General features: G+C 36.7%; 2 protein-coding genes across 6 annotated transcripts in view; one reads left to right on the top strand and one right to left on the bottom strand.

Annotated features, from left to right (window-relative positions):
* MACROD2 (mono-ADP ribosylhydrolase 2) overlaps positions 1–27,319 on the top strand; it is a 2,183,277-nt gene that overhangs the window by 379,484 nt on the left and 1,776,474 nt on the right. The gene's annotated exons all lie outside the window — the stretch shown is intronic.
* Positions 10,216–24,399, bottom strand: FLRT3 (fibronectin leucine rich transmembrane protein 3). Of its 4 annotated transcripts, XM_033185562.1 has the most exons (4): positions 23,620–24,399; positions 15,352–15,545; positions 14,798–15,245; positions 10,216–13,771 (listed from the first exon to the last, which is right to left on the bottom strand). In XM_033185562.1, exon 4 carries the CDS (start codon positions 13,717–13,719, stop codon positions 11,770–11,772), a length of 1,950 nt encoding a protein of 649 aa, XP_033041453.1. In that variant the 5' UTR covers positions 13,720–13,771; positions 14,798–15,245; positions 15,352–15,545; positions 23,620–24,399; the 3' UTR covers positions 10,216–11,769. The 4 variants fall into 4 exon arrangements, with proteins under 4 accessions (XP_033041453.1, XP_033041451.1, XP_033041452.1 ...); XM_033185560.1 differs by having other exon boundaries at positions 14,798–15,545; XM_033185561.1 differs by lacking the exon at positions 14,798–15,245 and having other exon boundaries at positions 23,620–24,398.

The raw sequence follows: 27,319 nt of genomic DNA, 5'->3' as shown, positions 1-27,319 counted from the left end.
TCTTTTTGTCATTCCACATTCAAGTGTCGGTTGTAAGATACCAGGAAAATGTTTCTTTATCATCAAAGATAAAAATAAAATTTTTTGGCCAGGCGCGGTGGCTCATGTCTGTAATCCCAGCACTTTGGGAGGCTGAGGGTGGCGGATCACCTGAGATTGGGAGCGCAAGACCAGCCTGACTAACATGGAGAAACCCTGTCTCTACTAAAAATACAAAATTAGCCGGGCAAGGTGGTGCATGCCTGTAATCCCAGCTACTTGGGTGGCTGAGGCAGGAGAATTGCTTGAACCAGGGAGGCAGAGGTTACGGTGAGCTGAGATCGCGCCACTGCGCTCCAGCCTGGGCAACAAGAGCAAGACTTCGTCTCAAAATAAATAAATAAATAAATAAATAAATAAATAAATAAATAAATAAATAAATGTTAGGCACTTTGAGCCATTAACCCATACTCATGAGTTAAGTCCTCTACTTGAAATACATAATTTTCCCCACACAATTAGAGAGGCATTATTACTACCTTATTTTACAGAAGGTGAAACTGAGGCTTAGAAAAGTTGACCAAGGCCATATCTCAAATAAGTGGCAAAAACTGGAATGAAAACGTAGGTCTGTCTAATTCAAAGATAATGCTCTTAGTCATTATCTCAAATATGATTGTATGTATAATTTAATAGTGTTCTGGTATGTTTTGTTTTATGTACTTGGAGTCAGCATGTCATGATAAAGAGCAAGATAGAAAAGGCAGGAGATTTGGAGTCGAGATACTTGGATTTGGAATCAACTTGTTTGTTGGAATTCTAATTCTACCACTTACACTGTGTTATATTGGGCAATTTGCTTTAGCTGTTTGAACTTTAGTTTCTTTTTTTTTTTTTTTTTTGAGATGGAGTCTCGCTCTGTCGCCCAGGCGGGAGTGCAGTGGCCGGATCTCAGCTCACTGCAAGCTCCCCCTCCTGGGTTTAGGCCATTCTCCTGCCTCAGCCTCCCGAGTAGCTGGGACTACAGGCGCCTGCCACCTCGCCCGGCTAGTTTTTTGTATTTTTTAGTAGAGACGGGGTTTCACCGTGTTAGCCAGGATGGTCTCGATCTCCTGACCTCGTGATCCGCCCGTCTCGGCCTCCCAAAGTGCTGGGATTACAGGTGTGAGCCACCGCGCCCGGCCGAACTTTAGTTTCTTTTGTGAATTGGGAAGTAAGGGAGACAATGGATGTGAAATGCTTAATAAATGGTCTTTGCTAATGCTCTACATTTGTAGAATGGCTTACGGTTTACAAAGAGCTTTCACCAAGATTGTCTCAGGTAATACTTAGTGATATAAATGTTTGAAGCTCATTCATTCTTTTATTCAGTCATCCAACAAATATTTTGTAAGTGTTCACTAGGCTTCAGGCATTGTTTTACATGTTGGAAAGATTTAGCAGTGAAACAACAGGGGGAAAAATAATTTCTTGTTTTCATGGAGTTGCATTTTGTGGGGCATATAGATAATAACACATAAGCAAAATATTAAATATATTAGATAATAACAACAAAGGTAGCATTTAACTTATATGATAAGTACTATGAGCTAGTAGTTAGCTTAGTAGCTAGAAGCATATTGCGATTCGTAGATTAGCTACATGATTTTCCATTACAGACAAACAAAACCTGTAAAGCAGTTACAGTTCAACTATAAACTTAAAAAAAAGTATTGTTTTAAAACAATTAGAGGATTTAACACAATTTAATGGTTAGTACACGTCACTAAAATTGATGAAGTATCTTCTAGCTTTAACATTCTATGATATATTGACTAAAAGCATGGCGTAAATTTGGACCTCTGATACCTGTCTGTCTTTATGTAGGTCTGGCAAGTGTACTCTGAATATAACATAATAATAATTCAAAGATTTTTTAAAGATTATTGAAAAACACTAAATAATCTTGGCATTTGTTAACTTTGTAAGCTAGTCGATATTCTCTTGAGTTATATGTCTCAACTTCAGCACAAAGCTAGGAAAAAGCTTCAGTGATCTGAAACTTCCATTCTCTTATACTGCGGCTCTTAGAAGATGCGATGGGATCATGAAAAGATCTTGTAGGGAACCCAGACATTAAGGTTATTTCTACCAACTCTGAATTTAAATTCACTGAAAGCTACAAGAAAGACAAGTGTTACTTTTAGGGTAGTTGACAGTCATTGACTATTGACGACCCCAAGTCATCATTCAGCATCATGGGGCAGAGGTCTGTAAGTATTGGAAGAAAAAGTCACACCTCCTCATTAAATGTTTTGAGATTTAATACTGAAAATGCTTTCTAGTTGTTATCTCAGTAAAAGGAAATAATCTTTTTTTCTTGACTCAAACTTTAAAACATTTACTGACGAAGTGTTTCTGATCAGTATTTAAGAGAAGCTTGTCCAACTCATAGCCCGTGGGCCACATGCAGCCCAGGATGGCTTTGAATGTGGCCCAACACAAATTCGTAAACTTTCTTAAAACATGATTTTTTTTGTGATTTTTTTCTTTCTTTCTTTTTATTTATTTATTTATTTATTTATTTTTGCTCATCAGCTATCATTAGTGTTAGTGTATTTTACATGTGGCTCCAGACAATTCTTCTTCTTCCAGTGTGGCCCAGGAAAGCCAAAAGATTGAACACCGCTGATGAAGAAGTTAAGAGCCCAAGCTTCAGTAACAGAATTCTTGTTCTACTACTTACTATTTAACTTTAAGAAGAAATCCATTACAGCTTCAAAATATTTTGAGCATCTTTCCACCTCTCTACTTGCCACCACTATTCTGTTCCACACAGTGTTTCTCCATAGAGTAGCTAGAGTGACCTTATTACAATTGAAATCTGATGGTCTGATCCCCACACCTTCTCCTCCTCTTTTACTCACTTCTCCAGCTCCCCACCCCCTCTCCTCCCCGTCTTCCTCCCTGCCCTCTTAAAAACTGTCCGTTGTCTTTCTTTTATGCTAGAGTGAAGTTCAGACTCCTCATTCAGGCCTACCTTGCTGATCTCACCTGTCTTGATCACTGAGCTTGAGCCACCTGAATTGTTCTAATCCTTACACACGTTAAACTGATTTCCTATTTGCAGCTTTAACTCAGCCTGTTTCCTGTGCTCAGAACACTCTTCATTTCACTCTTTACATGGCTGACTCTTTATCTCTCAGGTCTTAGGCTTTCTCTTACCACCCAATCTAAATAGGTTCTCTTGTTATGCTCACTCATAGCACCATATTTTTTCTCTTTCGTGGTACGTATCACAGTTTTTCACTTTATATTCCTTTGAGTTTTGTTTAATATCTGGATTCCTGGCCAGGTGTGGTGGCTAATACCTGTAATCCCAGCACTTTGGGAGGCCAAGGTGGGTGGATCACGAGGTCAAGAGATCGAGACCATCCTGGCCAACATGGTGAAACACCATCTCTATTAAAAATACAAAAAATTAGCCGGTGTGGTGGCATGTGCCTGTAGTCCCAGCTACTTGGGAGGCTGAGGCAGGAGAATTGCTTGAACCTGGGAGGCGGAGGTTGCATTGAGCCGAGATGGCACCACTGCACTCCAACCTGGTGACAGAGCAAGACTCTGTCTCAAAAAAAAAAAAAAAAATCTGGATTCCTGCCCTCCCCCAACCATAATCTTCATGTCTTTTTGGTCTACTGTTGTATACCCAAGTCCAGCCACAGTTATTGAACAGATACTCAGTACATCATTGTTAAGGTTGACTGGATAACAAATCTCTATGACCTTTCAAAGTCTTAATTTGCTTATCTGAAAAATAAGGATAATAATTCCTATCTCTAAAGTTACTGTGTGAATTAAATGAGATTAAAAGATCTAAAATAACGCTGGGCTGGACAAAGTCTTCAACAAATGGTAGGGTCTGTAGTAGCAGCAACATAATCAGCAGGCACTTATTAAGCCCACTGTATGTGTAAGACGTCACTAATATTTACAGAACATATTTTAGAAAGAGAAACTTCTGTTAGACTTTTGTTTAACCTAGTCTTCTCTGGGTAGATTCATTAACATTGATCCTCATATTAAGGAAATTAAAATGTGAGATTCCAGCAGTGATTCCGTGCTTTTTAATGGAACATTGATATGAACTGCCTCAGCTTTGTGTTGTCACAACTATCAGAGCCCCCAACGTACATTCAACAGTGTAATTACTTTGCGTAGTAATTGCCTGGACTATCCTCCCTCCACTCCAGCCAGCTGGCATTGAAAAAGAAGCACTGCTTTTATGTGTGCACATAATCAATCTGTAAAATCCCATTATCCCCAACTTCCACACCCCCGTGACTGCATGCTTCCTTTTGAAACCTCTTAAAAAAGAAAAACTTTGAAGGCTGCCTTAAAGGTTATTTCTAATCTCATTCTAGCCATGTAACATAAAAATGAGATAGGGGGCCGGGCACGGGGGCTCAAGCCTGTAATCTCAGCACTTTGGGAGGCCGAGACGGGCGGATCACGAGGTCAGGAGATCGAGACCATCCTGGCTAACACGGTGAAACCCCGTCTCTGCTTAAAAATACAAAAAACTAGCCGGGCGAAGTGGCGGGCGCCTGTAGTCCCAGCTACTCGGGAGGCTGAGGCAGGAGAATGGCGTAAACCCGGGAGGCGGAGCTTGCGGTGAGCTGAGATCCGGCCACTGCACTCCAGCTTGGGCGACAGAGCGAGACTCCGTCTCAAAAAAAAAAAAAAATGAGATGGGCTAGGGAGTGGGAGGGGTTCATAATGTGATTTGCTTACCTCTTTGCCTGGAATCTTACGATACTTGTAGGAAAGCCCAGTACAAGGTTACATGGGTAAAAATACTTCTTCAGTGTGTATTTTGAGATAAAGTTGAATTTATTTCTGGTTTGAAGTGTGAAGAATAGATCAAGGTTAATTTGATTATTCTAGTTCTTCTTTTAATCTGTTCATAATGTCTGTACTATTTAGAATAAGAGTTTCCACCCACCTCTCATGACCAGCAGCCTGTGTAACTGATTATCTGTTAGAGTCCTAGGTGCAATGCCCTTCCCGCTTTGCTTTCCTGTTTCGTGTCTTTCTTTCTGAGAATATTATCTCCTTTCTGGATCGTTTTCTAACTGCTTTTACTAGGCTCACTACAATATTTTTCTTTTGGATTCCAATTTCCCATATGATTAGCATTTTTCTTAGCATTCTTCCCATAGTCTTGAATTAATGGACATTTTTCCTTAGAGGATGGACTTTCCTGTTATCTGCTCCATCTCTAGAAACTACCAATATTTGACGAAAGTAGGATAGGGGAGAGTATGGGATATAGGTAGGTAGTCTCAAAAATGTTTTCTCCAAACCTGAAAGATGTGACTATGCTTCTGTCATCATTATTCAAAAACCTTTATTTTGAAGTCTGTATTTTACAGTTGCATCACCTAATCCTATCATCTTCTCCATCCTCTTCATCTCTGGGACATTTCCCCATCTTCCTTAGGGCCTGGACTACAAACCTTACCTTCATACCACCTCATTCCATCTCTCTCAGTGACTTTGTTCTCCTAGCTAGTGATACTTGTAAAACTGTAGCTTCTCAGTCAGTCTTTATTTCAGGCATCCTAGAGCCACAGTCATGGCTTGGGCCGCACCTCTTCGGCATCTCCACTTTCTTTTCTCCTATGAAATATGCTCCCGGTCTTCGTTGTAGATTCCTCTCACTATACTCCCATCTTCTTCCTCAGGTTGATATATCTCCCTCCTGGTATTCACTTCCTTTTTTTTTTTCTTGTTCCTCCCCATGACCCACCAAGACCCCTTCACCCTCTTATCTTCTTGAAAGAGTAGTCTTAATCATTGTTTCTGTTTTCTTTATCTCCCATTATCCTCTCAGTACGCTAGAGACTTTTCCCTCATTACTTGCAGACACTGCTTTCATAATCCCCCAAGGGTCACCTCATTTTTCATATTCAGTGGTGACCTCTTCTATGTCTTTACCCTGATAACATTTTTGACATCCTCCTTTTTTAATACCTCACTTCCTTGACTCCATAATATTTTCTTTCTGTGATTTTTTTTCCTCCTCTGCGACCCCCCCACCCCACATTTTGTTTGTTTGTTGTTTCTTTGGTGTGGATTCTTCTCCCTCTTCCCTCATTACAAAGGGTGCTCCTTTGGCACCTCTTTTCTCTCTGCTTATTTTCTGTTGGTTATCTCATCTGCCCTCTCAATTTTAATACTCACCTCTTAGATGTGGTTTCCCTTCCTGATGCTGAGGATCTGTCCCCACATCCTCCTTTGTAACCCTCTGTAGACGTGTCCAGAGGGATAATGTAAACCTAAGGTCATGTTAATTTATTATCTGAGTCACTATGGAGAGTTGAAGAGGGCACTATTAATAATTAGCAGATGTAAACCTGTACTGCGCATGTAGTCACCTGTTCAAAGCCAATATTTACAAAATACTCTGAAATCTGTTTCTTTTCAATTGTTTTCCATCTTTATTAATTGCCTCACCAAAATTCTACTTACCTGTGCTGAAAATCTTCATCATCTTCAATATTCACTTTTTTTACTGTATCTTTTTAATTAAAGCTTTCTTTATTTCTTTTTTGACCCCATTCCACTGGCAGTGGCCCTTATTTCCCCTTGCCTGAAATATTGCATAGCCTTCTAACTTGCCTTCTTGTTCCCAGTTTCTCCCATTCATCATTATGCAATATTTTTTATTTTTACAAAATGTTGCCTGAAGAGCACTGATCATTTACATACCTGCTTAAGAGGCATTGCCAAAGAATATCAATGTAGACTTCTCAGCTTGGAATTCGACGCACTGCAAAGCCTAATGGAAAAAACCTTTCCAGTCTTACCTCCTTCATGGACCCTGTATTTCAGTCGGACTATTGGCCTTTATCCAAACACCTCCTAAATCAGTGGTCCTCGACCACAGCAGAATCACCTTTGGAATTTTTTGAAATGTACGTGCCTAGCCTTCTTCTGGGAGTTTTTAATTTAGTAAGTCTTTGTTGGAGCCTGATTATCTTAATAAAAACCTCCCTCAAGTGATTCTGACCAAGGTCAGGGTTGGGAAACATTGCCCATTTTTATTTCTTTATAATTTTGGTCACTATTTTTTCTTCAGAACCAGTATCTGCTTTTCTTTAAACTCCTTCTTACCCCTCAACACCTATCCTTAATTTTATCTCCTTCATGAGGCCTTCCTTGATCTATTCAAATAGATGTAGTTGTTTCTTCCTCTTTACTGCAGAGCAGTGAACTGTCATTGCTATTTATGCCCTATAACTAGTAGACAGCATACTTCTTGAAGGCAAGCCATCTGCTCCTTATAAAAAGGAAGCAAGCTGGGCGTGGTGTCTCACGCTTATAATCCCAGCACTTTGGGAGGCTGAGGTGGGTGGATCACCTGAGGTTGGGAGTTCGAGATCAGCCTGGCCAACATGGTGAAACCCCGTCTCTACTAAAAATACAAAAATTAGCTGGGTGTGATGACGCACATCTGCAATCCCAGCTACTCAGGAGGCTGAGGCAGGAGAATCGCTTGAATCCAGGAGACAGTTTCAGTGAGCTAAGATTGCGCTACTGCCTTCCAGCCTGGGTAACAGAGTGATACTCCGTCTCAAAAAAAAAAAAAAAAAAAAAAAAGCCAGTCAGTAAAAGTCATTGACTAGTTAAGAATATTTGTAGAGAACTTTGAAGTTCTTAAAAAGTGATTGATAAGCATGAGTTATTTTTTGCTAATTTAATAAAAACAAAAAGTACAGTGTTTGTTATTCCAAGACTATGCTAAATCAAGATTTGCTAATCATACTAAGAAGGAAAAAGGAATTAGAATTTTAAATGCTACTACCATTTTCAGCAGCAATGAACTAATACTACATTCATTGGTGGATTGATTCCGTTAACACCCATGCTTCAGGTGCTTTGGGACATGGAGTTCTCTTTGGATTCCTCATGAAAACTGTCATGTTGGCATGTGGCTATAAAATATGCATTAGTCAGAAACTGTAGTTATTAAAGCCGAGTTCTTTTCACTAGTTTGTTTGGAATAGGAGAATGATACTTTTAATAAATCAGCCTTGCTATAAGATAGAGCACAGTGTTAGTTTTAATAGGGAGCAAGAATAAGTGCAGTGATTAAATGCAGTTACAAGTGGCTGCATCTAAAAACAATTTTTGATTTTGTCAAACATTTAGCAAGGGAGTAATTTTTTCCTCTAGTTTTTTTCTAGCTTTCCCACTTTTTAAATTTGTTGTTGTTGTTAAATCTATATGCTATATATTCAGAACTGGATTTTTTTTCCGTATAAATTTGTTAGTACCTGATTTGGAATTTAGTCTTATTAGTATCATTTAGTTTGGGATGCATGGAAATGTGTGTATAATTATTGAGTGCTCTTTAAGGTGGAGACTTGTATCTTGATATTCTATTGAAGTATATATATATGTATATTTTGTACTTTGCAAAGCAACTGGATTTTATAGCAAGTGTAGATAAAGAAAAAACTTGTATCCTGTTGGTGCTCTGCATATTTGCTAGTATAAAACATGTTTCTGATTTATTCCAGGCAACATAATCAAAAGGTGTATTTTAGAACATTGACAAACTTCTATGCTCATGAAAGGTATACTGACTGGAAAATATCAATATAATCTCTTTTTTTTTTTTTTATAAACTACAGGTTTATAGAGACTTTATGGAGACATTCAGTCCTTTCCCTGACTTTTATAAGAACTATAGCTTAAACTATTCAAAACTTCTAGAAGCAAAGTCAGACTTCCTTCAGAAACATTCACTATGTTTAATGTTAATCACATTAGTCTTTCAGTTATTCCTCGAAAACAGCCATAACGGGAAGCCAAAAGACAGAGTGTTGGGAAACATTTTGAAGATAGCAAGCAAATAATTAATAAGATTTCATAGTCACTTGGAGATATCTCCTTGTCAGTAGAGGAGTAGAAGGAGCAGTCTCTAGTAAAATTTGGGAACAGATGGCAAACATTTGTTGACCATAATAGTAGTAACTTATATTTTGTAGAAGATTGTACAATTTCCATGCACATCATGTCATTTAATCCTCACAAAAATAAGGGTACTAATAACCCCCTTTTACAGATATGGAAACATAGCTAGGAAGGGTAAGTGGTTTGTTTTTAATTGTACTATTTATTCTAAATAGTACAGACATTATGAAAAGATTGAAAGATTTCAAGTCTTTTGATGCTCTGTGTGGAAAACACAAAGTGTGTGTGTGTGTGTGTGTGTGGGTTTTAATTATCTCATTCAACAATAATCAACACAGAAGACTTGTCTTACCAAGTTTTGCCCCATACACCGAGCAAACAATCAGTTCTTCAGCAGATACCAGCCAGATGTCCTCCAATTCAGTTTAATCCTGACACTGGCTGCCTGGAAATTGTGTCACATCCCACAGGTTGAGTGCTTATTCCCACAAGACTGCCCCCTCTTCAGACACCAGTTGCAAAACTAGCCAGCTTCATGTTTGGTTTCCCAGGATCCTTTTTTGTGTTCTATTAATTTGCTACAACAGCTCACAAAATGCAAGGCAACAGATTTACTGATGTATTATAAAGGATGTGACAAAGGATCCAGATGGCAGGAAACATTAGGTGAGGTCTGGGTGGGCACAGAGCTTCCACGCCCTCTCCAGGCATGCCACCCTGCAGGAACCTCCACAGGTTCAGCTATCTGGAAGCTCTCCAAACCTTGGCCTTTTGTTTTTTTATGGAGGCTTGATTACACAGGCGTGCTTGATTAAACCATTGGTCACTGGTGATCAACTTAATCTTCATCCCCTTCCCCTTCTCTGGAAGTTGGGGTTTGGGGTTGTAAGTCCCAACCCTATAATCATGTCTTGGTCTTTTCAATGACCAGACTTTATCTTGAAGCTACTTAGGGCCTGCCAGCCATCAGTGAACTCATTAGCATATGAAAAATGAAAATATATCACTTTGAAGATTGCAAAGATTTTAGGAGTTGTATGCCAGAAACAGTATCACAAATGCCAACTCACTCTACTAAAAAGGCTATTTTAAAAAACAAATTTTCAAAGACCACCTTAAAAAGTATCAGGACAGTGGCAGCAGTGTGCCTAAGAGAGAAAGGCCGTGAAACCATTTCTTAAATTTTCCATCTATACAATGAAGAAGTAAGAGGAAATAAATTTATACATGGAATACTGAACTCTTTGAAGTAAAACGATACACAACCTCAAGATGTTGATTTTTTAAAATTTTTAGCCAACTTTTATTTTTATGACTAGAAAAATACATGGGACATTTAGGACTAATGTGCTGGGCAATTTGCTACTTAGTGATAGTAACACAATCCTGAAAAAGCAAGCACAATTATTCTGTACTTTTTAAAAGTTTTATTCAGCAATAAGACCATAATTTTTCATATTTAAGGAGTATGAAAAATTTGTCGAGTTTTAAAAGCTGAATACATGTAGCATTGGATCAAGGCACATACAAGACTGGCCAAAGGGCGTACAATGCACTTTGGTTTTTTGTTGAAAAAAAAAAATCATGGCAACAGAAAAGTGATATGGTTTTTCAACAAGTAATAGCTCACAATTCAGTAGGAAGCTAGAAGGAAATGTTACATTACAAGTTCATTATGTAATATCTGGAAAATTGTGACAGTAATGGGCAGTATTCTTGATCTTTTTAAAAGTAAATTGAACATTTATGTACAGTGTTAAAACCTTTGACATAAACCAGATCTAAATTTGATGTCTAGTATTTATTTTTCTTTAAATTCTCTCTTATTTAAAGAACTACTTTCTCTGGGTTGTTGAGGGGAATCGCTTATAATTACACTACATTTTTAATATGCATAAAATTTCTCTGACATCCTTTATGATAAAAACATCATAAACACTAACAATTTTGTGTTTATAAGTCACTTTTCAAAAATCAGGATGGCATAGGCAAAACCAAAATGCAGTTTTGGTATTTGTGTTCATTATACTATACAAGTCTAAGTTTTCATGTTTTCCTAAGTACACATTTCCCCCGCAACTTGGAAACACATTTACATTACTGTTTTTGTGAAGTCCTTTATTTTCAAAGCTTTGCTGACAATGGCTTTAATAGACTTCACACTCCTTTTATGCCAGCTGATGTATTCAGTTCAGAAGATATGCTTAACTTTTTTAAGGATAATTAATTTGCCTAGAGCAAAAATGGAGATATGCAGCAGGTTTGATATTGCCCATTACTTCACACACTTTGATTTATTGAATACCACTGGGATAATACAAATTTAATAATTGGAACATTATTTCATAACCATTTTTTAAAATTAAATTCTCTCATTCAGCCATTCAGCCAGTTTTTTTTACATTTTATTAATACCAAAGTGAAAAATGGCCTGTGCTTATACTACAAGGATCTCATGTGAATGCAGTCCTGATTGTTCAACACAGCAAGAAAATTCACTTTCACAGTCAACAAGTCATCTTACTCAGTAGAACACAAAGTAAATGGTTTATAACTCCAATATTTGCAAGGAAAATACAGTACAAATTACTAAAAAATACTAAAATATAGAATTGTGTTCAGGCATCTCCACTACATCAATCGCAGCAGTAACCTGAAATTTGAAACTTTTAATAAAAAGTTCTTAAATATAAATTATATGGCAAATGTACAGTACATTGCTTTTTTCAGTCTCTTTTTCCAGTGTTTTGCAGTAGAACAGGGTTCCTACCATCACCTCCCTTAGGTTTAAAAAACCCAAAACACAAGTCTGCTGCAAGTCCTTCAGCATCATGAGTGTGAGTGATCTGAGTCTGGAATACCACTGTCTCTGTAGCTTCGGTTACTACTGCTTTCACTGTGATTGTTTTTGTACAGATTCATTCCATTAGGAGGAAATATGGTATGTATTACAAACTCTTCCTTCGAGATGGGTTCATTGCTTATTGGTAACATCTGAAAAGAAGTTTCCCTGATTTCCAGGATAGAGTTGTCCTTCTTAGTGCCAGCTTCTGCATAGTCATCCTTTCTTCTCCTCCCTTTGCTATATGCACAGTTCCTTGAGAAAAGCGATCCATTCCTATGAACATACCAACACACTAAAGCAAGAAGGGCAATGGTAACCAGGGCCACAGCTCCACCAATGATGGCAGCCAAAGGTAAATTGGGGTTTTTGTAAGGTTCTTTCTCTTGCTCTCGATTGAGGGTGGTTGTAGGGTTGTACATTCGAAGGGGTGCAGTTTCAGTCTCAATACAAACAGGAGTTTCATCAAATAGGTAGAGGTTACTGGTTTCCATGGGAACCATGCATACTTTATAGGGTGAATCAGGCTCCAGGGCTGTGACCAAGTACTCACTGCGTTCCCCTGTTACAATTGTTTCTGTTATAGATCCAAATGCTGGGCTATGGCCCAGTTTAAGCCAGCTGAGTCTCAAAGCAGTCATAGGTAGAGCAAGTTTCCAAGAGATATGAATTGTATCAGAGGTGACAGATTTCACAGTAATTGTAATTGTTTTTCTTGAGGGACTCCCTGTGGTTTGGTGATCCTTGGTGAACTTGGGGTTCTTAATATCTGGCTGTTTGGTCACTGGAGCTGGCCACTGTCCTTGGGCAGGATACACTGTGTTGGGTATTGCAGTGGTTATCTGAATGGTGCTTACAATCCCACTGTCCTTACAATCAAACAGTTCTGCATTGAGATCCTTAATAGCCATCCCACGAACTTTTTCTGGGGCTTGACACATAAGCCCACGCACGTTGACCTTCACAGGTAATGATTGTAACCAGTCACGTACCCATTTCATCTTGCACCCACAATACCAGGGATTGTTGCGAAGAATCAGTTGTGTTATATTGTCCAAATCATCAAAGATACCCTGAGGTAAATTACTTAGGTTATTATTGGACATATCCAGTCGATAGAGCTGCCTTAGATAAGAAAAAGCATTTGGGGGCACCCGATTGATGTGGTTATCTTGAAGATAAAGCTTCCTCAGGTTTGTGCCTGGAAGGTTTACTGGTGCAGCAGTCAGGGAATTCCGCACCAGGGACAGCTCTGTTAAATTAACTAGGTTGAAGAAAACTTTGTCACCTAAACCGTGATTGTTCAACAGGTTTCCATCTAGAACCAGGCGTTTTAGACTAGTGAGACCTTGAAGAGATGGTGATGAAATTGTGGATATGCGATTATCATCCAAGCGTAGTTCTTCTATAGTCCTGGGCAAACCCCAGGGAATTGTGCTAAGGTGGTTGCGGGACAGGAAAAGCAGTCGGAGATAGTTGCTGTCTCGGAATGCTCCCTCTTCTATGCTAACCGCAGAGACAGAGTTGTCATCTAAATGTAATTCTTCCAGATAAGGAATTTTTGAAAGTGAATCATAAGTGATAGTCCTTATGTTATTTTCTTGCAAATGTAACTCTTTTACATACTTTGGGAGGTTGGTAGGAAATTCATCTAAGCTGTTGTGGTATAGGTATATTCTTTCTACTTTCAGCAAGTTTTTCAAATCTGAAGGAATCCCAGCATTATTTATTTGGTTGTTCTGAAGGTAGAGAGTTGTAGCATCCTCTGGTATTCCTGTTGGAATGGATGTCAGAAAGCGATCATTACAGTAAATGAAACCCGCATCGCAGCGACACACAGATGGACAGGATTTAGCCATAACTGATAGAGGTGCTACTTGAAGGAACAGCCCAATTTTAGTCCCGATGAGGAAGATGCTCCAGGCTGGGCTGATCATGGTCAGCAGTGTTGAGGTCTTTATACAAGGTAGCTTCCGTTACTTCAGAACCCTAAGATGAAGTGAGTAAAAAAAGACAGAAAACAATAAGGACAGCATAATGAATATAATGTTTAAAATGAATGTGGAAACTAAAATATCCATTATCACTTTTAATGTTTTAGTTTGTTTTGGGAGAGGGCATAGTTGGGTTTATTGCTAGCTAACAATAGACAGTGTCATATAATCTCTTTACCTTAATGGTTTCTTAATTTCTTTATACCTTAAAAAGTAACATGTCCTAAATCCATTTGATTTTGAAATGTTAAATATAAATGAAGTTTTATTGAATAATCTAAAGTATTTTAATTATACTTTATATCAACTTTATAGACAGTCACTGATCAAGCTAATTGAATATCCATTTCTTTCTTAATATTCATAATAACACCTTGGAATATTATTTGTTATATTTAAAGGTAACCATTTTACTGTTACCAAAAAACCACAAATTTTTATATTTACTTTTTATTAGGCAAAGACTATACAGGTATAGAAAAATGTCATAAAAATATCTATTCTCTTCATACTTCATACTTCATAGTTACCCACATCTTGAGATCGTGAATCTCAATTAAACCCATAGTTTGCTTTGATTATTAATGTCATTTCATTTTCTTTGGTTATTAATTTTAAGTATCATTTTAAATGGGTGGATTTCTATAAGAAAATAAGAATGAATCTTTCATTTATTTTTGGGAAAGAATTACAAAGCTGATACATCCAACTAACCTATGTGGAAAATTTCACTTCATGTTGAACTCTGTCTTTCTTCTGTTTGCATTTTGTTACATGTTTCATACTGCAAGTTTTAATGACTTTGTCCACATTTTTCATTATTTTCTCCCTCATAATGTGTTTTCACAGTGCATTTATATTTCTTTAAATTCTAACCTAGAATATAAATCAACTTTTTCTATGGCTGGCAAAGTACAGATTTATACTGATGTATTGTGTAATATAATATCTTGTGTCCTTTTAAGTATTAATTAGCCTTTGTAATTTTAGGCATGAAAATAAAATACTTTGTTTTTCCTACCTTATTGAACGATGTGAGTAAATTTTGCGGGGGTGAATATCCAATGCACATATATTATTTTCCTGGTGAGGGGCTGGGACTTATAAACTTTTGTTTAGTCCTTGGAAATGTTCTTCACCGTTTATTCAAGTAATCCTATGCCGCACACACCTCCAGATCAGGCTTGCTGTTGTCAATGAACATTCCAGCTGCAGTTCAGCATGGTGGGCAAGCTCATTAAAGTGGGGGCAGAAACAATTCTGCTTCCTGTTACTATGTAGGACACATGGCTTCCTATGTATTTTTTTTTTCTTTCTGATAGAGTTTCTGTGTGAAGGTTCCTTTTGTGTAGCTTAATTCCCTTAGTGGAAATTGCCCTCTTTGAAATTCTTATTGGCTCTTCTGTGCAATGTGGTCAGAGATAGTAACTTCAGATCCTCATGAAGAAAGCCATTCATGATGCTAAGGCCTGTATAGTAAAAGGTTTTTCAGGCAGTTACCCCCTACCTTTATTCCCATCCAGGATTATCCAAGTATAAACTTTGTACAGTAGCTACATCCTGAGGTATGATTACCTGCTGTGAAATAGCTATTTCCAGCTTTTGCTTCTTCCTGATTTTTCAGAATGTCTGGTGCAGTCACGTTATACAAGAACAGGTATTCTCTTTTAAGAAGTAAAGGAAACTAAATTCTTCATGGAAAGAAAACGAGGCATACTAAATTTCCTTTATATTTATCTTCCTTAAAATATACTGGGACTGAGCATCTCCTGTGAAAGTAAAAGGTTTTAATGAACTATTAATAATGAACTTTAAAATACTAGAGAAATTTCCTAGACATTTAATTTCAATGTCTTAAAACAACACATCTTTCATCATAGTGGTTAGTCAAAAGGGATAGGTTGACCTCTTTGTTTTTAGACTTCTCATTTTCTTATATAAATAAAGTAGGAGCCAAAGTTGAGATTGTCATCAAACAGATAATTTCTATTATATGATTGTGTCACTTTGAATTAAACACCGTGGCTTTCAAATTCAAGCCAGTCTTTAAAAATTTACTTTGAAATCATATGCATAAAATGATAAAATGTTTAAAAAGAAGAAAACAAGTACATGTCAAAGAGGTGAGCAAATACATTAACAAATATTTTTGACAGAAATGCCAAGGTAACTTTTTAGGCATTTCTGAACATGATTTAACAAAGTCACACAATCCACAATTTAGAGTTGAAAAGACTATGTTAAAAGCTTTTCTGTTGATTTGCTCAGTGCCCTGTTTGATTCTTCCTGCAGGTCTCAATCTTCCCAACTGCAGAATGTCGACACCATCCCCTTTCTCTTTAGGGGTACATCTAAGGACTACTTACTGATCTTGAAACTCTAAGCACTCAGGTGTTCTTGCCCAAAAGATGACATAGAAGTTCAAGTCATGTTTAGTTTTTCTGGAGAATACTGTTCTAATTTTCTTTTAGTGTACTGAGTTTGAAAAAAAATTTTGTATTTGAAATAGAAAGGACACTATTATTTCGATCTCCTTGTAGTGACCATTAGGAAAGCACATCAAAACCAGATGGGGCATTTCTCTCTTGGTTCATACATGAATATGCCAATTTTTAATAAGTGTATCATTTCTGAAAGAAGACTTTTGGCTTGGCTTGACTAAAGAGATCTTTGAATTTAATGTTGACTGCTTTGCCCATTATCAAATATGCATGAAGATTTTTTAAGAGTTTGGAGGAGGTGAGTAATATTCCAATTGGTTATGCAGGATCATCCACTCTGATACTTTGTATATATGTAGGGAACATTTGAGTATCCTGGAAAGATGTGACCCTGAAAGTAAGGACCAAAGTAGTAGCAATTTGCTTCTCCCACAGTTACTACCTAACATCCAGCAAGGATAGCATCTGTTCCATAATTCAAATGCTCTGCTGAACGAGTATGTTAAATAAGGCCACAATTTGTGTTTCTGGTTCTCTCCAAAAATTCAGTTTATTTTAGTTTGCTAACTGCATACCAACATGGTCATAGGCTATATTAACAGAAGAAAAGTGAAAAAAATTACAGATACATATAATTTATTATTTAGGCAACTGGAAACAAAAATAGCAGTTAGCAGATGGATCAAACAATCTCTAGTGAATATTGCAACGTGCCCACAGAGGAAAGTTTAAATGATTTATTGTTTAATGTGAGGTTTTACTGTGATGCCTTTAGGGCTTTGCTCGTTATTGTCAAATTCCAATAGTATCTTTTCTTGAAAACTGTTGCTTTCTCAGTGTGTGAAAATGGAAAACCAAGCTGCTGAAATTATAATTACAAGGCTACTTTTTAAAGTATCTTCTGTAAAAGTTTTTTAAACTTGAAAATTATTCAACATATAAAATAATGTGGTTAAGTTTAGAAAACAACTACTTATGTTAAATTGCATTAGAAACTAATTAAAAACCATTATAAAAATACAAGTAAGAACCTGCTTAAAATGTTACCAAGAGTCAAGCATTTCTGATATTCCAGGGATGATAATAAGGTAATATATACTTGAGATGATGAATCTGCTCACTTTGGGGATTTAAAAACTGATCATTCCCTGAGTCAGGTCAGACCACAGTGTGTCCAAGGTGATGATCATAATGATAACCAGACATAAAATAAATGTCTTTTATCTTGTATCTGAACTATGTATTTTTCACCAAATTAGGCTCTAACAATATGTGTTGATTTTCACATTTTTAACCCAGAGAATGAAAGAGTTCTAAATTGGTGTGAAAAGATGGAAGATTAATTTGTTTATTTTACCTGTTTTACATTTGTGAAGCTGCTTCCTCTATTCTGTTTGATATGCAAACTCACATTTGCCATTCATACAATAGTGGTAATAATGTGGGATTAACAGAAAGCCTTAAATCTCATTAAGTTCTTGGAAAATGTCATTCTTTTCTCCCCACATTGTATTTAAATAAAAGGAAAAACATAAAACAGGTTTCTTAGGAGAGAAGGATACTCTTTCAGAAATGAAGGTTACATTCAGAGCTACTTTCATATGCCCCTACTCCCTTTACTTAGGCTCAAAACCATTCATGTTTGACTACATTTTATATCTTCTCTTTCCATTTATGTTTGAAACTGTAGTGCTAAACAGATTTTTGGGTTTTGGTTTTGGCATATTAAAGGCTACAAGGACCTCTTCATCAAAAATGAACGATCTTCTCCTATGCTTTGACTTTCCCCTTTCTGAGCTGGATCTACATATTTGCGCACCTAGAAATACTGTAGTCAAATGTCGATGATGAAAAGAAAAATGACCCCCACTGGCATGGACACTGTGGCCAGGTTTCCACAACACTGACTTCAGAGCCTTTCTGTCTGCCTAGGCTTGAAAGGCCATTACTTCTGAACAAAATGAATCGATCTTTTAGAAAAATACTGTTAATGGGGTAACTTGGGGGAAAAACATAAATGGAGCCCTGGTAACTTAATGGAATGTTTAAAAAATTTTTTTTAATGGAATCATTATTTAACTATAAAACACTTAAAACTGTAGTAAAAAGAAGAAAAACATAATCACCTCACTGATGAATCAAATTTTTAGTAGGGATCCTTATATTCGTATTCAGTTTCTTTTTACAAATAAAAATTGTGGATTTTTGTTTGCATTTATAATGTAATCATCAAGTCTGAAAAGCTTCCAATTTATTTCCATGGTACACCCAATAAAACATGTAAATAGGTAAGGATACTATTTTAGGAAAACTAATATAAGAAGTTGTATCTGAATAGAAAACTGATATTTAAATAAAATCAAGAACTTGCGGCAATCTACATGTTTATATGATTTCTTCCCTGCTACTACAATATTTTGGAGCTGGGAGTGTTATGAGAAGGTATTTCTTATGTTTTGAGAATATTACTTAGATTAAGATGAAGCTATATAATAGTAGTGCTAACTTCTTATTTATGCCTTAGATTTAAATTGATTTTGATTTGACCTGTTCATTACTCATTTTTGAAAAATATTAATTCAAGTATAAGGTTTTGAGATTTTAGTTTCTTTTTTAATGATTTCTCCCACAGAATGATTTCTTAATGCTGGGGACTTTTAAAAATATTCAAGTCTAAAATATAATGGCATGTAGAACTTTTAATCCAAGTTAGTTGCATTGTTTTAAGTAAAACCTTGAGGCTAAAAAAAACTCATGCCTAAACAAATGTATCCAACTTTGTGAATATTTCTAGGTAAACTGGAATTTATACAATCATAATTTAGAGTATTAGGAAGATAATTTATTTATGAAGGCTTAAATTGCTGCTAAAAAAGCTCAACCTGTGAATGCTAAGTCTTTGCAACAACAAACGGTATTTCAAATAAACTACATATATGGCTAAACTGAAAAACTGGAGTACATCAGGTTAGTTGATAGTGACAGCAAAATGCTTTCTAAGCAGCCTGTCTGGTAGTTAAATTTTCCACGATCATCAGATTTCAGGAAAGTTCCAATTCTTTTGTTTAATGCCAGGCAAGCAGAAGGACCTCTAACTCTCCTCTTGAGAGTCATGAAGTCTGAAGGGTTTGCTGAGAGGCAGAGAAGCAAGTGTGCCTTTTCATACTTGGTTTTATCCAGACTATTTTCTAGCCTGAACAAGGTCCTTGTTTCATTTATGGAAAATAGGGGATAATATTTCCAATGCTAAGTATTTTTACTTTTTCTGTTACTGGTTCTTTTCCCCGGTACGTTTGTGACAAATGAATTGAATTCTGCTTCATTTATTTTGGCTTGTAAAGTTAAATCAAGCATCCTTAAAACAAAAAGACAAACTGGGATATTATCCTTCAGCATAGTGAATGCTGCTTCCTTTTATGATATCAAACCCAAAGTAAATGAATTAGAGAACAAGACTTGTAAGAACGAGTAAGATATTAATTTAGAGAGTGGTGAAGGTAAGTGGTATAGAGTTTGGGGTAGGGGCATGCTTTAAATTTGTGCTGACTTTTGAGCAAAAGGAATTAAAAGTGCGCCTACTTTTGTTAAACCACATTTTACCATTGCAGACTTTAAATTCCTTTTTAACTGTGTGAATACAACTTGGTTGATGTGCTTGAAATTTCTAATATTTAAGTTTCCATACAGTAGTTCAGCAAATAGATTTATTTTAGTCTACTGTGTGGCAAGCACTATACTGGTCGGTGAGACCACCTGAAGTCATAAAATACATTGTTTTTCATGTACAAGTAGGGTATTACTTAAACCAGATGAAGAGGAAGAAAATCAACAACACATAAACTGATCAATCCACAGTCCAGTGGCACACTTTAAAAATGGTTTTTAACCAAATGTGGTCTGTGGGTTTTCTCTTCAAAGTTGCCACGGTAACTTGTGCACATGTAAAGTGAAAGAATAAAGAACAAAAGCTGTCATTGTCTCATCAAATGAGAGCAATTTCTCCCTCCTTTCATTTAAACAGACCAATACCTGCAGAAAGCTTTTTATATATCCCTGACACTTGATTTTAGGGTAGGAAAGAGATTCTGCATATGCAAAACAAATGAAATTTTAGCTTTTGCTTAAATTATACTCTATTGCTTTCTACTTAAAATCTGTTTTCTCTGGGATTTTCGTAAATAGATAACTCAAAGTTTTTTCTTACACAACATAAACATAGCTTTGAAAACTGTCCTTTAGTGTGATGTTTAACCAAATTTAGTGATGTCGGTCTGTATTTTGAAACTGGAAAATACTTTCTGAAATGTGTATACCTATTTTCTTAAGAGGAAGAATGCTGTTTCAGAAGACCAACTCTTTGTTGGAAATTTATTTGTTGACTTTCAGTAAATTTTTGAAATGGTGCAATGTTAGAAGGAGCTGAGAAACATCCGTTTTTATACTCTGAAGAGAAAATGCAGTTGTGAGGATTAATATTGCTGAGAGATTTTTACTGTAGAGTTTTTGCCCGCTGGGGGGTGGTACACTCTACCAGAACACTGCTTTCAGAAGCCGCAAGTCAGATGTTGGCTGCTGCTGGCCAGTTTTTCTCTGGTTTAATTACAACAAAGCCTCCCGTTGAGAAGAACAGTGAAGGCCTCTGGGGCAAAAGGTGGGGGGTGGGAGGGTAGGGGGAAGGAGGAAAGAAGGAGGGGAGAAATTATGGCCTTTAAAAAATTTACTGAATCTTATTTCCATTGTTGACTTTATTTATGGTAGTCTTCATTTGACTTTAAACAGTTATTTCTAATGCTTTTTTTTTTTAATAAATAAGTTTGAATAAAAGAATATATAAGGGGATCTATTCAGAATTTTTAAGTTAGCTCTGAATTTTGCCAGTAATCAATCACATTCTTTGTTATATAGCCCACCCACCTTAAAAAGAGGCATAAAAGTTAAGAAATGACTGAAATGGCAACTATAAACCAAATATGTGTTTTAGTGACCAGATTTAATATTGGTATGAACATTGGCATATCAAAAATGAAAAGCAAGAAAGAAGAAACATTAATATATTATTAAGACAAGGCAAATTCCCTGCACTGATTTTTGTAGGGCTTAAAATTGTTCAAAAATAATCCAGAAAGAGGAGGAAGCCTTAGGGTGTGTGGCCAAGTAAAGCACAGAAAAATCTCTCTGCAGTGCACTTGCATATTTAAAGCTGATTATTGTATTTTTCGTCGAGAGAGACTGAATGTTCATTAGGGTCTTGTGTCCCTAGGCAGGAGATGCTGAGCATAATTGGAGTTTCTATTTGATTGGGCAATACAGTCTAGAGAAGAAACTGGGGTAAAGATAATTAATAGCTTGCTAACAAAGTCTGACAGCCACAAGATTTCAACCAAATTTATTTCACACTGCTTCATTTAGCTCTGAAAAAGTTTTGATAGAATTGTAGGCTCTTTAATTAACACTTAAAAGCAAAAGAAACATACCTTCTATTTTGCTGCCACCTTTAGTTATGACAAATTTTCTTACTGTTTTTCTTCTTTTTGTAAAAACTTTATTTGCTATCCAATTATACATTTCACAAACATTATGTTTGGGAAGTGTTTAATTGTGCATTTTGAACCCAGTCATAATTGATTTTAAAGGGTGGGGTGCAGCGAAATGAAAAACCCAATTAATAACTGGTAGACAGTTATACAGAACCATGATATTAATGAATTCATTATGTTTATTCATTCACTAATATTTCGCTGATCCTCGGACTTGATGTGTTTTGGCTGTGCTCTTCAAAAAATCAAATTTTAGTTTTCTTAGTTAAATCTGTGCATTTTTATAACCCTGTTTTTATTTCAGGGTGATAAATAGATGTACGTTTGTCTGTGTGTGTATATATGTGTCCAAACTAAGGGGCATATCTCTGATTTAATTTTCCCATGGTAAAAACCTGGCATATTATCATTAATATTTGTGGTAGTTGGTAATGTTGATATTATTGTGGTACTTTTAAAGGATTCATTTTTCTTTACTCATTTCAGAAGAGATGAATATTAGTCCTCTGTCACTTTGGGTCAAGTATAAGTGATTCCCCCTGAATATAGGCAAATTTATTCTTTATGTTTAGGCTGGTCACGATATTTTTATGCAGTTAGAGATAAATGAAAGGCATTGCTACAGCTGAAGGACTTTTCTAGTGGCTTTATTTATGTTGTTTCTGGATAATAAAATAACATAGATGAGCATTTTAAAGGAGACAGATATATTAAGAATATTTAAAATAGCCTTATTATTAAAACCATTAGAGAATTTGGACTAACAATTGAAAAAAAAATCAAGTTTTTTTTTCTTTAAATTCTAAATAAAATAACAAAAAAGAACTCCCCAGACATTGAGAAGACATGGATGGGCCTGTTGCACTCTTTACCTATATGCAACCATTTTGTTTCAGACCTAATTCAGTGAAAAAAATTTTTTGAGAAGATACATTTAACTACTTTTTCAAGCTTTGTAGTATAAATGCATTTCTTCCAATATAAGATTTTCCTATTATAAGTTGCAAAGAATGGATCCTCTGCAAAACCCACTTGATGAGGGCTCTACTCATTTATTTTTCTTTCCTGCCACCCCAAACTCACGTCATACATCAGGCATAGCTTCCAGGGTGAGCTTTGTTAGTTTTTCTGAGTAGACTTAGCCATTTACTATGCTAGTCACATGCCACACTTGCCTAAGCAATGGATTTTGGCGTTCTATTGAAGAGGGAATATGGTTTGGAAGAGAGTCTCCCCCTCTTCTGAGTTCAATTTACCAGTTGAGATTTGCAAGCCTGAAATGCTTGAAGCAGCTCAGGCACGATAGCAGTGCAAGCTTTAAAATCTAGGTGTAGCTGTTAATCCTTTACAGAGGCACATAAGTCTCTAGGAGCACCTCGGCTAGCTGTGAGCAAGATGTATGCTTTTCATGTACTGCGTACTCATGGGCTGAGGGATTATTGATTTTCTTTCACAGTTGTAAAAACAGCAATTGGTGATCATACTACACATACAGTACACACCAAGTTAGCAGGACCTTTTGCTTTTCTATCTGTGAAGAATCTCCTTGTATTCTTTGATATTTAACACTGAACTTTCCAACTTGCTGTTTTCCATAAGGCTCTTTTCAAATAGCAATTACTCGAGAAAGAAAATAGCCACTTACTATCTTTTATAAATGAAAGAAGGTTCTAAGAAACTTCTTGCATTTGGCCATATAGTGAAATTTTTCTTTGCTGGCTTGCACACACATATATTGCTTTTTCTGGTGACAGAGCAAACGTTCCTATTTGGATTTCTCATAGTATCCAGTCGTTTCTTTCTAGAGAGTAAAACCAAGCAAACTTTCTGGGACAATCATAAGAAAAAACATGGAAAACACTTACCAGGAAGACGAGAAAAAGCAATCCTATATACACTGCCGCTATAGCTGTAATTCCATTGACTGTGAATTGGAGTAATAGCCCTCCCCCGTCTCCCAAGCTCTGCGTCCAGTCCACACAAAGCCCACGGCAGCTGCAGGCTGAGCTTGTCCTGCTTCAGATCACTCCTACACTGAGGAGTGAGCGAGGGAGAGCATTCCAGTTTACTGCACACAGCCCACCTCCAAGTCTGAAGTTTAAAGCTTCACCTCGCAGTGGTTGAAGAAGGGGGTGATGTCATAGATGGGCAGGACTTAGCCAAGCTCTTGTTCAGTGAGGTAACTGGATAATCAGACAGATGAGCTTTGCAAACGCTAGAGGGGGCGAGAGCAGCCGAAATGAAGCATCAGCCTGCCAAAGCTAGGATGCCATTTGGTTTGTAGGCAGCCCTTTGAAATCTCAACATTTTCTAAAGTTTACTACAAGGCAGTGGCAGCATACTTATATATATTTTTAAAAAGCATGTTAGAAAGATATTTTTAAGATCACAATAGAAAAACACAGGTTTTGTTTTAATTTTAAACCATCTGTATTGAAAAGAAGTTAACCAAAATCAAATTAGTTTTATTGTTCACTAGCTAAAATAATGTTATAATTGTGGAAGATGTAGGCCAGTAATCCCAACTGTGAATATTTATTCATTTATTGAACAAATGAATAAAAAGCAGGTTCAAATATATACATCAGGGTTGGTTACGGTGGCTCACACCTATAATTCCAGCGCTTTGGGAGGCCAAGGTGGGCGGATCACCTGAGGTCAGGAGTTCGAGACCAGCCTGACCAACATGGAGAAAAAATTAGCTGGGCGTGGTGGTGGGCACCTGTAATCCCAGCTACTTGGGAGGCTGAAGCAGGAGAATCACTTGAACCCAGGAGGCAGAGGTTGCAGTGAGCCAAGATTGCACCATTGCACTCCAGCCTGGGCAACAAGAGCAAAACTCTGCCTCAAAAAAAAAAAAAAAAATATATATATATATATGTGTGTGTGTGTGTGTGTGTATGTGTGTGTGTATATGTGTGTGTGTGTGTGTGTATATATACATATACATATATATACACGTCACTGATTCATTTAGTTATGGGAAGGGCAATAGGAATGCCAAACGATTTTTTTAAATGGCAATAAATGGTCTGTTCTTTTGGAGGTGAAGAAGTTACTGTTCTCTATGTTTTAGAAAATGAAAGTATGTTTTATGTACTTCTACTACATGTTTATATTATTTAAAATGGATTATATTTAACGATCCCCAATAAAATGTTTTTAAAAAATTAAATAGAATATTTTCCTTTCTAAATGTTTTTGCTGATCTGAGCATGGGTTTAGATATAAACATCTTAAGAAAAAATCTTTCAGGGTGGTTTGCCTGGATTGAAATTATTTTATTTTAATTTAGGTACATGAATAAGCACTGGACAGTTGTAAGAAATGGATATTATAAATTTCTATGTCTAATGAACAGAATTATACTTTTATTTTTAATTATGGTTTTTGTGGACTGGTTTCTGCTATTTGGTCAATAATTGCTTTGTGCCCATAAGTTTTCCATCAAATAAGTGTATTTCACATGGTCATGTTGCTGGTAAGAACTTAGCTGTTATATTTACCTGGAGGACCATCTCCTTAAACTAATATCTTTATTTGCTCTATTCTTAGAAGTGCATGACTTTCTCCTTTATCCTTTCTCAATTTTTCCCTGCACATTTATTTCTGAAGAAGGCCAGCTAATAGTCTTTCCCAGGAGTATTTGATTGTGGTCTCTTCATTAACTTCGTTTAGTTTATCTATTTATATGTTTGTTTGATAACAGTTTGACCTTCTGAGTTCCCTTCCAAGAATGGGTGATATCAAAGTAGGTGAACCCTTGATAAGAAATGTATTGACCCTATTGTTCTATGATTGCACTTTTGTGGGCCTCAGAGGACAGACCCATTAAATCTAGGAGTTTTAGATTCTAATGTCCATTGAAAAGCCAATTTCTTTGAACTGCTAGGTAGTGTACAATTAAACTGATATGCAGCTGCTCAATTTTGGAAGGAAAGGGAGGTGGGTATAACAGATAATCTCTTTAAAAAGGGTGGACTCTTTTCTGTTACTGTGGAACACATGGATTAAATTATTTTATGAAATAATTCTTTCTAAAAGCCATTTTCAGATGGGAGTTGGTTCTATTTAAAAAAGGAAATTTTTGCCTGGTCAAATTCCTGTGGGTTTATATCCATATTTAATAAGTTTTGTCTTCATTCAGGCAGAGCTTTAAACAGAAAAGAAAGATCAATTGGTGATTTGGGTTATAGGTATCAAAAATAAATTGTACTGGCCTGGGAGTTAGCAGTTCGGAGGTTTCCCTTCCCTGAACTGCCATTTGTTATATGACTTCATATTTATTGCCCTAGGCTTTGGTTTCATCACATGACAAATAAAGGCAGCAAGGATTTATTAAATGCCAATTATTTATTGTTGCTTTCTTTTCCCCTTTTAAGCTATAGATTAAAATGTAGGAAAAGAAAAGAAATTGTGAAAACATATTCTATACTGGGGTAGTGACGTTGGAGGCAAACTCTTAGAATCTCTGGCCTCCTATTCTTTTTCTCTTTTTTTTTTTCTTGAGACAGATTCTCTCTCTGTCGCCTAGGTTGGAGCACAGTGGCGCGATCTTGGCTCACTGCAGCCTCCATCTCCTGGGTTCAAGCAGTTCTCCTGCCTCAGCTTCCTGAGTAGCTAGGATTACAGGCATGCATCACCACACCCAGCTAATTTTTGTATTTTTAGTAGTGACGGGGTTTCACCACGTTGGCCAGGCTGGTCTTGAACTCCTGACCTCGTGATCCACCCACCTTGGGCTCCCAAAGTGCTGGGATTACAGGCGTGAGCCCCGTGCCTGGCTCTGGCCTCCTATGCTGTCCCAAAATATATACTCTTTTGCTGCCTACATATTGTTTTACTTCCCACTCTTATCAGCTACCTGAAATGCTACTAGTTGGAGGTGAACTTATAATAATATGTGCTCCCTTTGAAATAGTACGTACAACCTCTGGAAACATGAGGTTATCATGAGTTACTTCAGATTGCTCTCCTCTTTTGTTTTTTAAGGCACATTGGCTACAATAAGGGGATGACTGTTTGAAGGGGACAGGATGCTGGCAGTCTTTAGCAAGAAGTCCTTTAGGCTGTAATAGGAAGGGAGGAGGTGGATTCTCACAGTAGGAAGGACTCAGCTCAGGATGGAGGACAACCAGTGTAGTAGACCTGGGTAGTTTCAGAACATGGGCTTTAGAGACTAGTGCAGCTGGGTTCCATGTTGGCTTTGCCACATGACTGTAGACAAATTACTTCATCTCTTTGAGTTTATTAGCTCAGTGCCTGACTCATAGTAAGTGCTCAATAAAATGATAGCTGTCATTATTTAAGATGGGGGGCATCCAAGCACCTGGAACAAAAAGGACACTAAGAATGGGAGAAGAATGCACAAGGGGCGGTAGTACAGGGCCAATAACAGATTTTTGAAATTTTTCAAATTTCCCTTTGAAGTAATTTTATAGCTAGTAAATGGAAGTGAAAAAGAGGATTAGGAGAGCATTTTATTGATTTTTTTTTCTCTTGTACTTACACATCTCATGACCTCATGTTCCAAGAACTTAACACTTAGTTGGGTTCTAGTAGATA

The sequence above is a fragment of the Trachypithecus francoisi genome, unplaced genomic scaffold, assembly GCF_009764315.1.
Source record: "Trachypithecus francoisi isolate TF-2019V2 unplaced genomic scaffold, Tfra_2.0 Lachesis_group21, whole genome shotgun sequence".
NCBI classification, from domain to species: domain Eukaryota; kingdom Metazoa; phylum Chordata; class Mammalia; order Primates; family Cercopithecidae; genus Trachypithecus; species Trachypithecus francoisi.
The sequence above is the reverse complement of the archived record's forward strand: the minus strand, read 5'-3'. Positions and strand labels throughout refer to the sequence as shown.

Excerpts from the sequence above, each read along its gene's own strand:
- FLRT3 (XM_033185560.1), bottom strand. The coding sequence starts at position 13,719 with ATGATCAGCCCAGCCTGGAGCATCTTCCTCATCGGGACTAAAATTGGG.